At 35.6% G+C, this 12145-nt stretch overlaps 1 protein-coding gene across 2 annotated transcripts; it reads left to right on the top strand.

Annotated features, from left to right (window-relative positions):
- On the top strand, positions 1-11751 carry LOC108145270 (inhibin beta chain). Of its 2 annotated transcripts, XM_017270550.2 has the most exons (6): positions 1-173; positions 2761-3932; positions 7847-8818; positions 10119-10375; positions 10434-11067; positions 11134-11751. In XM_017270550.2, exons 2-5 carry the CDS (start codon positions 2903-2905, stop codon positions 11064-11066), a joined length of 2892 nt encoding a protein of 963 aa, XP_017126039.1. In that variant the 5' UTR covers positions 1-173; positions 2761-2902; the 3' UTR covers position 11067; positions 11134-11751. The 2 variants fall into 2 exon arrangements, with proteins under 2 accessions (XP_017126039.1, XP_017126040.1); XM_017270551.2 differs by lacking the exon at positions 7847-8818 and having other exon boundaries at positions 11134-11719.
- The last annotated feature ends 394 nt before the right edge of the window (positions 11752-12145 follow it).

Raw genomic sequence — 12145 nt, 5'->3', positions numbered from 1 at the left:
AGTACATACGCCTCCTAAAGTATGCAATGTCATATATCAACCGCCGGAGGCATACATTTTTGTTAAAAATCATGTGAAAAATAAACATCATTCCGAGATAGTGTGTTTTATAAATTGGTTTTCCGAGGACGACCGCAGTAAATGAATAAAGATAATTTTCGCTGAGTTAAAAGGTATTCCATCTAAAAACCCAGAGGTGATACATTTTGGGAAGCATAAAGAGTCCAAGTGGGCACCTATAACCATCACGTATTAGTTTTACAGTTTTCTTGCTGCCACACTTGTAAGTGGTTAGTCTGGCGTCGCATCGTCTCACTGAGTGCCGCCTCATTATTGTATTTGCATGCTTCGGTTGGGCAGACGTGTCTGGAGGGTGTGATTTTGGTGTGGGAGTGTGTGGTGAAGTGGTGTTTTCCAGCTTAGCCACACCAGAAATACCACCCGATGCGGGCAAGGCGTACGCAATGCCATTTTAATCAACATTTTTTATTTAAATTGTTGCTGAGTCATTCTTGCTGAGCTTTAAGTACTACCTAAACGGTTAACTGCGCCAGACATAAAGCTTTCTTATGTGCTAAAAAATAGCCGATTACTTTAATTGTTGTCTATAAAGCTCCATGAAAGCCAAAAAAATTGCGATACAGGGCAAAATATATATTAAGAATTTAATTTATTTTATACCCGTTACTCGTACGTAGAGCAAACGCGATATATCGGCCACCTTTTAAATTATAACATATTTAACAGAAACAAAATACGATAGAGCCATTTTTGGGTGTTAAGGAAACTTCTGATATACATTTTTTGTACAAATTCAACATTTTTCTACAACTTTCTTTTTTACGCCACTGCAGGGTGCCGAATGTAAAAATCGTCGGATATGTCTTTCCTTCCAGATGATTGAATGGCCATATCCTCTGGCTGCCGTTGGAACACTTTTTAATATATTTTCCATGAAATCAAATGTGTTTTTTTTAATTTTAACTTTAACAAGAAGGGGAGCAAACTTTGGCAAGCCGAAGCTTATATACCCTTGCAGCAATTGCAAAAATGAAGTATTCTTTAATACATCTAAAGTTTTAATTATATGTGTTGAGCCAAAAAACCTGTAAGATGAATAAGTGAAACAAGTGGGTTAAAACTGTTCGGTTCGACCTTCAGTTTCTGGATGTCTTCATAAAGTTCTCATGTACTCTTTAACAGCATGAGAGAATATACAGAGACATTTTTCCAACTGTGCCTGGTATCGTCTTTACAATTTACAGAAGGGTCAGTTAAGTAAATTTGGTGGAAAACCAAGAAGAGATAATTTATGAAGGAGATGGCTATTGTTTGTTGGATCAAACGTCTTGCTAAAGTCAGTTTGGTGTTTATTTAGGAAATACCAAGATAGTTTTCGAATTCTGACCTTAAGCCTTGAGCCACGAGACTGGTCTCTATGGAGATACTCGTGTACTAAAGTATTAACTGGCCAAAGTGTAGAGTTAGAGAAATAGGAATCACTGATACAAATTTTCAATGAAGAGAAGTTCGCTTTTGCTTAAAAATTAACTTATGAACAGAAATAGCGTTGTCCAGGCATGAAGTTTCTCACAGAGAAGACCCTCAAATCCTCGGCAGTGGCTTTTGGATTAAGTCTCGTCACGAATATAGATTTTTGACTTACCCCTCTCAGAGGAATCCCAGAGACCTCAGAAGAGGCTTCATATTCCTTTGACGGACACTTCTCGGAACACCACTCAAAGGGATATTGGTGCGTCCAGGAGCCGCAACGCTTAGGCCAGGCAAATCGTTGAAGAAGGAACAGCACCAGATGTAGAAGCATGTTTTCTTCCGGTAGAACATTTCCAAGTGATACCGTAGCAAATTAAGAGTGGGAGAGATCAACAGAAGGTCCAGAAGGAGTAGTGTGAGCCGGTTGTTGCAAACTTCTAATTTATTTTATTAATAGTTTAATTTTTATTTATTAATAGTTTAACGAGAAAGCAAGCAAACTTCGGCAAGCCAAAGTGTATATACCCTTGCGGCTATTGCAAAACAAAATAATATAAATTTCGAATTATATGAGTACCCTTTACAATCCAACTAAGCTATGATGATCTATAATTAAATTGTTCGATCGTTCCTGTGGCAGCTGTATGATATCGTTCTCCGGTCTTTATAAAATTTAAAGCGTTATTCTGGATTATCCTATGTATAGACTCCCATGTCCAGAATAACTTAAAAAAAATTAAAAACTAGAGAAGTTACAATTTGTTTTTAAATATTCAGATTGTTTTTTAATGGGAGCTAAATGATAAAGTTTTTCAATTTTAATAAAGATAAAACCGTAATTCTAAAATATTTAACCAGTACAATATCTTGAAGAAATCAGCGAAGTTATTAGTTATCAAAACACTAGTATAGTACCTTTCCCATAATATGCACACCTCTTGCCATCACTCGATTCAATCGGATCATCAGATTTGCTACTGCATTATTCCAACATCGTCACTACCGTCCTCTGAGATTTAGTTGATTTAGTGGTTAACGATACTTTTTTGCAGGGCAGTAAGCAACGGTTATCTCAACTATGACATTCTGTTTTGTTATATCCTTGTAAAGAATAATAGAATTAAAAAATGTCAGAAATTTCAGAAAACAAAGTACTGGAGATATTTCGTTATTTAAAACTACATACATATGCTACATATTTTGTTGAACCATTTTGAAATTGAAAAACCACTAAAGAGTTAAATAAACTTATTTCTCTTTAAACAGAGCCAAAAATGAATTTACACAACCCCAATGGAAAAGGTTTGCAATGGATTGAAAGTAGAACACCAGAAATATGAAACTGCCATTACATGTACTACATTTCTAAGGACCACTGCCAGTACAGCCCGTTCGCCAAATATCAAAAATGCGGTTTGCCTTCGATCCCCATCAACCGCAGTCGGAGCCGCCTTTCAAAGGACACAAGTGCTTCTTCAATTGCCAGTGCCTCTGCTGTCGTCAGGGATGCTGTGTAGTCGTCGTTAAGTGTTGCTGCTGCTACAGCTTCAATTGCTGCAACAGCTATGGCTCCCGAAAGGCCTTTCTCCAACCTGCCCTGGCGCGCAAGAAGGTTTCCGACCCCGAGGTTTTGAGCGTGTCCATGCTGGTGGGCGCAATTTTGGTGCTCGCACGCTGGGCAACTGCACTAGCCACTCTTCTGACGAGCTGCATCCTCCTTGACATTTTCTCGGTACTGGGCCAGTCCGGTATGCCAGACGGAAGCCGCGCCAGTAGAGCAGTGCACGTCTCCATGGCCTCCACGCCAAGTGAAACATCCAGCAGCAGCACAGATGCGAAGCTGAAGTGCTTCTACGGGTACACCTCGTACGACATTAACAACGATCAGCAGTTGAAGTCGAATAGTCTCTGCAGAATGCTGTGCAACAGTCGCACTCGCAAGCGACAACGAGGGAAGCGGAGACGGCGCAGGCGCAGACGGCGCAGGCACAGGAATACTGCTAGCGACAAACGACAGCAGGTTCAGCGCAAGCCCCAGAAACACCTACGGACTAGTCAACAGGTGCCACAGAATCAGAGCGTCTTTCTGCAAGGTCTAGGCCTTAGCGATACTTTTGAGACAAATGTTAGAGTGAACTACGACGCGGTACCAGGGGTAAAACTCATGAGCCAGTCAGAAAAAAGCGTCCTGGTGTCGCCTCTAAGGGAAATGATATCGCCTTGGTCGTCAACACAAAGTTCGATGCGTAGCTGCTCAAAGATTAAGCGCAACAGGGCCAATCTCATCTGGCTTCTTATCGGGCTTGTCTGGTTTGAAGTAAAGCTAATTAACTGCGATGGAATCGGCAGCAGCAATTACTACGCTTCAAACTTGGAGTCTCATAAGGGCTGCACCTTATGCCACGAAGGAGGCAAACTCAACATTTATAACGATAAAGGTAAGCTCTTATTACCACTTCTCACGTAGTAATCGCAGGGGTTTGTGCAGTCAATACAAAAACTAACGCAAAATGTAACCAATCCTATGGGGGTTTGTCTGGTATGCCATGGTAAGAAAATAGTCTTGTGTAACGTTAGAAAAGTTTTATTAATATCCTATAAAGTCTGAAACAAAAACACCTATTGACGATGTAAAATTAAGTGACGATCGCACCTTTAATTCCAACAATTCCTGATATTCAGTGTTGCGACGATTATTATTTATTTTACCAACAAAATTTATATTTAGTTTCGTAATCGGCACATATTTACAACATATACATTTACAGTATTTATAATGATTCAATATAGTTGCAAGATGACGGGTTAAATTTGAATCGATAGCCGTTTCTCAACAAGCTAGCTGACTGACAGTAAGAATCTAAGAAAAAAACTTCGGCCACACTGGAAAGAATAAACTTTTTACGCTGGTGTAACTGTTCGTCGATCTGCGTACAAGGCTTTAAACAACAATTTAACCTAATTTAATTTTGTGATTTAGTTATTTTTGGTTTTAATTTGTACAGGAGACCTAGAATCTATTTGTATATACTTGCAGAGGGTATTATAATTTCAATCAGAAGTTTGCAACGCAGTGAAGGAGACGTTTCCGACCCTATAAAGTATATATGTTATTGATCAGCATCACTAGGAGAGTAAATTTAGCCTTGTCCGTCTGTTTGCCCGTCTGTCCGTCCGTTTCTACGCAAACCAGACTCTCAGTTTTGCAGCTATCTGCATGAAACTTTTCCAAAAGTTGTCTTTCTATTGAAGGTAGTTGAAGTTTTTTGGTTATTGGTAAAACAAGAAATAGTCGTCACAAAATATGATATCAGAAGTTTTTGGAGTTGAAGGTTCGATCGTCAAGTCAATTTTACGTCGTCATGAGGTGTTTTTGTTTGATACAACTGGTTAAAAAATTTAAATCGATGAAATCCTCTAGAGATCAAACCCTATTTTCAGGTGCAAATGCACTCCCAGATTAAGAAATGGCACTCAGCATTTTTTGTATGGTACCATTTACTTAAAGTTTAAATAACGATTTTCACCTTTTTCATGCCAATTTTTTTTTTGTATCTCCAGTTCTGCTAAGCCAACTTCGGTTGATAGCACATTTCACTAGAAATATATCATTCTTCAATTTATCCATATATATTATAAGGATAGGTTTCTTTATATATATGCTAGAGCTCGTGAAAGTTTCCGATTAAATTAATTCTTAAAAAATAAATGCCTGAAAACCGAAAATAAATGTATCACTTTATCTTAACCTCAACTTTTCGCCGGTAAATCTATTTTATACGTATATTTCAGGCTGACAGAAACGATGATTTTTGCGCTATTAGCGGCTGTAAAGCATATGTTTAGTGGTTTTTTTTTTCGAAGTTAACAAATAAAACAGGGGTCTAACAGAAGAAAAAAAAACATTTTTTCGCAGACAGTAAAATTCGGATGAATTCGGTACGATTTTTTTTAAAGTGCATTGGGGCTTTTTGAAAGTTTATCCGTAGGCACACTGCATTTAATGTTAATTCGTGTAAACAAAATATATTCAAAAATAGGCAATACGATTTTGTCCTTAATGGCAATTTTGTGTAGTATATAATATATAAGTGAGTTTTCTCTCGAAACATATGAACATAAAAAAACGGATGTATTATTGTAAAGTTATTTACGCACGCGCAGATGTAAATATGTATGCACCAGAAAAAAAATTGATAAGATATGATTCTCTTTCCGATGAAATTCCGTATTATTTTATGCATGACATTTGACGTATCAATTAAATATCTTCGAAATGTAAAAATATACGTTTCGATAGACACACACACTTTCCAAGACTGAACCTTTTTCAATGGTAACAAGAAAGAAACTAAACTTCGGCAAGCCGAAGTTCATATACCCTTGCAGCTATTGCAAGAATTAAACATTTTTGAAAACATTAAAATTTTGATTTACTTGCGTATATGTTTCAAAACATTGAAGCTATGATGATTAGCGGCTCAATTATTTGAGTTATTTTATATATTTTTATTATTTCTATGGGAGCTATATGATATAGACGTCCGATTTTGATAAAATCTTAACCATAATTCTGAAATATTTAACCATTGCTATATGTCGAAGAACTGAACAAAAAATTAAAAAACAGTAAAGTTATAATTTTTTTCATTTATTTTTCCGATTGTTCCTATGGGAGCTATATGCTATAGTCCACCGATTTTGATGAAATTTAAACCGTAAATCGGCAATATTTAACCATTACTAAACGTCGAAGAACTAACAAAAAAATTAAAAAACAGCCAAGTTATAATTTTTTTTCATTTATTTTTCCGATTGTTCCTATGGGAGCTATAGTCATCCGATCCGGCTCGTTCCGACTTATATACTACCTGCAATAGAAAGACAACTTTTGGGAAAGTTTCATACAGATAGCTTTAAAACTGAGAGACTAGTTTGCATATAAACGGACGGACAGACGGACATGGCTAGATCAACTCTACTAGTGATGCTGATCAAGAATATATATACTTTATAGGGTCGGAGATGTCTCCTTCACTGCGTTGCAAACTTCTGACTGAAATTATAATACCCTCTGCAAGGGTATAAAAATGAAAATCTCTTTAAATATCAAATGGACCAGTCGTTATCGAATTGAACTTCACAATTATTTTTTGTGTTACCCTATGACGGAGCACGTAAAAATATACAGACATATATGTAGATATGTACATATGTATCTACGAATGCGCAAAAGACTTGTTGGTTTATTTATGCACGTATTTCAGAGTCTTATTCTATTTTATTTTATTTTTGTTTCAGCTTTTATAATTTTTTTGAAATAATTTATTTTTATTTTATTTTAGTATTTAAGGCCTACAATATTAAAATGTATTATTTTAGCATTTAACTTTATTTTATTATTGCAGGTTTTATAATTAATTCATTAATATAAAATAATTATTTCTAATTGTAAATTTTAAAAAGTTTAATAACATTTAATAAAAAGTAAACCAAATACATTTATAGTGCATTTTTACTGGGAAGAATTTTTATACCACAAAAAAACGAAACGTTATAAAATTTATACTACATCTCAAGGGGAAAAAAGAATAATTGCAATACAAAACAGTATGCAATTTATGTAAGCTACATACCATTTACATGGTATGTAATTGTTACTAAAGAGTATAAAAAGTGAACTAGTAGCAAAGTTTATACAATGCCATATTGATACCCGATAGTTTGAAATTCATTTAACAATAGTTTAATTTCTATGACAATTTTTTTTATGGGTGTAAGGTTTCCGGGGGGATTCCTTTGCATTTTTCTTCAGAATTCCTGGGGATTTCCTCGGGAATTTGCCTACATTTGAAGTTCGAAATTTCCGAGGGATTCCTGGGGGAGAATTTAACGGGAGTCCTCGGGAGTTCCGCCAACTCCCGAGGCTTCCATGGGGAATCCTAAGGGATTGATACCTAAGGGATATGGCCGAATACCTTCACGATTTGTTGGCGTTAGAGTGGGCATGGCTCCGTATTGAAATAGGAACTACTAGAATTTTAGTTTCCGAGCTCTCGACTTTCATAGATGGCTAGATCGAGTCGGCTGATTAATCCTGATCAAAAACATATATACTTTTTATGGTCGTAAACGCTTCCTTCTACCTGTTACCTTCCTTTCAACGAATACAATTTACTCTTCGAGTAAAGGGTATAACAACCAAACCTCGGATAAAACTTAACCAACTTCTTTAGTATAATATCATATCCATAATACTAAATTCACAACATAAATACATCCCATACAATACAAAAGAAAAATAAATTTAATGAAACTTACATAACACTTTACAATTATCACATTTACACAGATAATCCACACACAGACTACAACATCTACAACAAATACCATAACAACAATTACTTCTACAAAAAAACAAATCAACCCAATAACAACATTTCGCCGAGCGATCAAGTTCGTTTGGAGTCAATAAAACGGCAAATTTTGACGAAGCTTGGTCTTAGCCACAAGCCAAATGTATCCCATCCCCTACCTAAGCAATTTATTTGGGAAACAATCTATCGTGCGGATGGTGGACGGATGATTATCAACAATGCATTTGAGAGCAGTGGTAATGATTTTGATCAACAAAATTCCAGACCCCGCACGTTAAACCTACCCGAGGAACACACGTTCAATGACCTTGGCGGAAGTTCTTATCCTAGTAATGAGCGAGGTGCCAATAAACATCAATATCGATCCCCGTTCGAATATACTTTGAACATAAGTAAGAGCAAAGTGCATGACAAAGTCTTGAAAAATCGTCCTGCAAACCAAAGAAGCCATCATATACAAAAAGGCGTTGGTAAAAATATATTCTTGAAAGGATGGCCAGAGAAACGTCAATTAAAATTGAATTCTCGTGTTGCGTCTAAGTCTCCAATACAACTCAAAAGCCCTAGCAGTATTACCAAGATTAATAAAAATGGAGTCACCAGGAAAGTTAATGTCATCAACGGCAAACCAATGAATGCAAATGCGTTTAGAAAATCTACATATCTGATAGATATAAATCGTAGTAGTGATAGTAGCGCCAATATTGGCATAAATGGTGACATCAGGCGCAATGATCATGATTATTTTAGCGATTACAGTGTTCAGACTCATGATAAAAGCCAGTACCATGGAAGAAGCTCTAGCATTGGATATCATCCAATGATCGAAAACATTGAAGATGATAAACTGAAGAGACATTTTGAACCGGTTGTTCATGACCAGGAAAATATTGATCATGAAGACTTCTTTGGAAATACTCAGGAAATAATAACATTTGCAGAAGAAGGTAAGTCGGTAAAGGTAAAAGGGGGACATTGGAAGAGCACTTAAAAGGAAATTTACATTCAGGACCAACCAAAGTTCTTTTTACTAGCTTTGTTTTTTAACTAATGAAGTATAAGGCAGGAGATTTCTTTGACATCTTAAAAAGTTCGGATGATATATGAGGTGATGATACTTTAGTAGTGTCAGATAATCACTGCTCACTTTGATGAACAAGATCATTTTATAGCTACCGCTCTTTAGGTTTATCAGCAGACCTATTTTATTCGTAACAACCCTCTTATTTCATTTCGTTCCAGTGAAGTTCGTTCGGTCCGTTCGAAGTTACACGGAAATTATAAAATGTTTTTTTCAAAGCCAGTGACCAAAATTACTCAAAAACGGCTAATCCGCTTATTTGAAAACTTTAACACGAGCTTCTTAAATATATTTTTAGTTATTAACTCTGTTCTGAAAACTACTATTTTAACATATGTGCACCGTACTTAGTTTAAGCTTTTTATAAATACTTCTATACTAACAAGAAAGAAAGCAATCTTTGGCAAGCCGAAGTTCATATACCCTTGCAGCTATTGCAAGAATTAAATATTTTTCAAAACATTAAAATTATGATTTACTTGCGCATATGTTTAAAAACATTGAAGCTATGATGATTTGCAGCTCACGAAGCAGTTCATTGTTGATATTTATAGTATTTGAGTATGCCGAAATACTTAAAAACCCCAATATATTGCAATTGTTCAAAATATTAAAAACAAGAAATGAAATAAACATCAGCCAGTTTCAAAACTTTGTAGGCAAAATATTTTGATGAAGCGGTCCGATTTTTGGGTCTACCCATAGACATGACCGAAACGCACACCCAACAACAACCCCAACCTCCTAACATGTCTTAGAGTGACAGTACATACGTTTTGAAATAAACTTGCACTGCTTAGGAACTATCGGAATCTGCATGCCAATTACCAAATCTCTAGCTTTTATAGTTTCCGAGGTCTCGACAAACAGACGGCCACACGGACATGGCTATATAGACTCGGCTATTGATCCTGATCAAGAATATATACATACTTTTCAACAAATACAATATAACCTTTTACTCTACGAGTAACTGGTATAATAAAGTGTATATAATAAATAATAAAGGGTATATAAAGATTTATTTCTTGTGTTTTTAGACAAAAACTAATTGTTAATTGTACTTTAAATGAAGTATACATTAATATTAATGATCCCCCATGAAAAGATTAAATTTGGTCCAACATCTAATAATATTCAACTATCGTAACACATTTTATTTCAAGGAACACAATATCGACAATATCGAATACTTGAATTTTCGCCTCAAAATCTCCGTGTTCCTAACCAAAAACTATCAATACGCAGCGCTCAGATTCACATACGGATAGACAAGCCACACAGTATCTGGATCGACAGAGCAAAAAATTTGCAGGAAGAACATTTGCTGAATACTAAACGAAAATGGCGGGCAAATAAACCTCATCACAGATTAAAAATCTGGGTATTTCAATTACACACAGCTATCAATATTACGGAAAAGGTATTTTTTTTAAATAATATTGTTATAAGATTTAAGACTTATCGAACTTTATTATTAGGGAATAGACAAGGCTATCCTGTTCCGTGCTTCTTTTGAAGTTGACACCAAACATTTGGGATGGCAAAAATTCGATTTGACCGAAACAATCCGTGAGTGGTATGGCGGTAGTAGTAACGAAAAACTGCGGCTGTTGATCGATTGCACTGGCTGTGGTGGTCGTTACTCACTGCACCTATTCCAGACTTCAAAACTAAGAGATAACTCATCAGACTATTTAAGCCCAAATCCTAATCGACCATTTCTGGTCCTTCACACGGAGTCAACTAGGACGAGACGTGTTCGGAGACGTGCCGTAGATTGTGGCGGTGCTTTGAGTGGACAATGCTGCAAAGAATCGTTTTATGTATCTTTCAAGGCACTTGGTTGGGATGACTGGATTATTGCACCCAGGGGATACTTTGCAAACTATTGCAGAGGCGATTGCACTGGGTCGTTTAGAACACCCGACACATTCCAAACATTTCATGCTCATTTTATAGAGGAGTATCGCAAAATGGGCTTATTAAATGGCATGCGACCTTGTTGCGCTCCAATAAAATTCTCTAGTATGTCATTGATTTACTATGGAGATGATGGAATCATCAAAAGAGACTTGCCAAAAATGGTTGTTGATGAGTGTGGTTGCCCTTAGCGTAAGTAATATTTTTATCTTTTATCTTACTTTAATCAACTATTTTCAACAAAATTCTCTTCCACAGCTTGTTTGATATCTGCTTTTACCTTTTCTATTTTCCGTCCGGTAAATATAGGCATAGATATCCTCGGTGATCTTCAAAGTCAGTACGGAAGTTTTTTAGTATTAGTAATATGTTCTATTACATTAAACATTATGTGTTATTGACTTAGAATAGGCTCAATTGTATTCAATTTTAAGATAGGCTGATGACAATATTTGTATATTTACGAACAAACCCAAAATTGTAAAAGTGCCTAAATTAAAAGAAACCTAAAACTTTAAGAATCTTGCAACTAACACTAAAATATCTTTGAATATGGTAAAATCCGCTTTTAATAAATTTACAAAACCCTAATGATAACTCCAGTAGACAGTCCACTTCATACTAATATAAAGCAAAAGCTTTTCAAGGCTTGCAACATACAAAATGTTTGGTTCATTTTTCTCAAAATAATAAGATAGATCGTTTTAAAACTAATGTCAAAGAGCATTAAAATTTATTTTATATTACACTTAAATCAAACGTTGGACTATCCCCAAAATGTTAGCCATCTAAATAAAAGAGGATAATATGTTATAAACCAATATATTGCTGTTTCCGGGATATATTGACGTTCGTTGGTGACAGTTTATTAAGATATATTCGTAATGTAGATTTCCCTTGGGAGCGGGTAAGAGTGACGCTTACAAGGGAATTCAGTACCAAAGTTGTGAACTCATTATCCACAATTATTGATCTATAGGTGTGTGGTAGCCAGTCCTTACTACCCCTTCAAAAAAGGGTTTGCGGTGAACATCGCAGGGCATCACTGCATTTGAAAGCTAATACAATTTTCCTGATAATCACAAAGTATATTATATTTCAATCTAATTTTATTTTGCAGCTCTTTTAAGTTAAAAATTTTATATAATTACTTTAACAAAAAAATACCAAAATCTATGACTCTAGAAACAAGATTAGTGAAAATATCGATTTAAAGTATTTTTTACATGAAAAGCTACAAGCGCTGTAAAAAGACACTATAAAAGTTAAA

Source organism: Drosophila elegans, unplaced genomic scaffold, assembly GCF_018152505.1.
Source record: "Drosophila elegans isolate 14027-0461.03 unplaced genomic scaffold, ASM1815250v1 contig_349, whole genome shotgun sequence".
Lineage (NCBI taxonomy): Eukaryota > Metazoa > Arthropoda > Insecta > Diptera > Drosophilidae > Drosophila > Drosophila elegans.
The sequence above is the reverse complement of the archived record's forward strand: the minus strand, read 5'-3'. Positions and strand labels throughout refer to the sequence as shown.

What these genes read in the sequence shown, in the direction of transcription:
- LOC108145270 (XM_017270550.2), top strand. Translation starts at nt 2,903, where the DNA reads ATGCGGTTTGCCTTCGATCCCCATCAACCGCAGTCGGAGCCGCCTTTC. An exon ending in CAACATTTATAACGATAAAG is followed by an intron (nt 3,933 to 7,846) that starts GTAAGCTCTTAT and finishes ACATTTACACAG; the next exon opens with ATAATCCACACACAGACTAC. An exon ending in AATAACATTTGCAGAAGAAG is followed by an intron (nt 8,819 to 10,118) that starts GTAAGTCGGTAA and finishes TTTTATTTCAAG; the next exon opens with GAACACAATATCGACAATAT.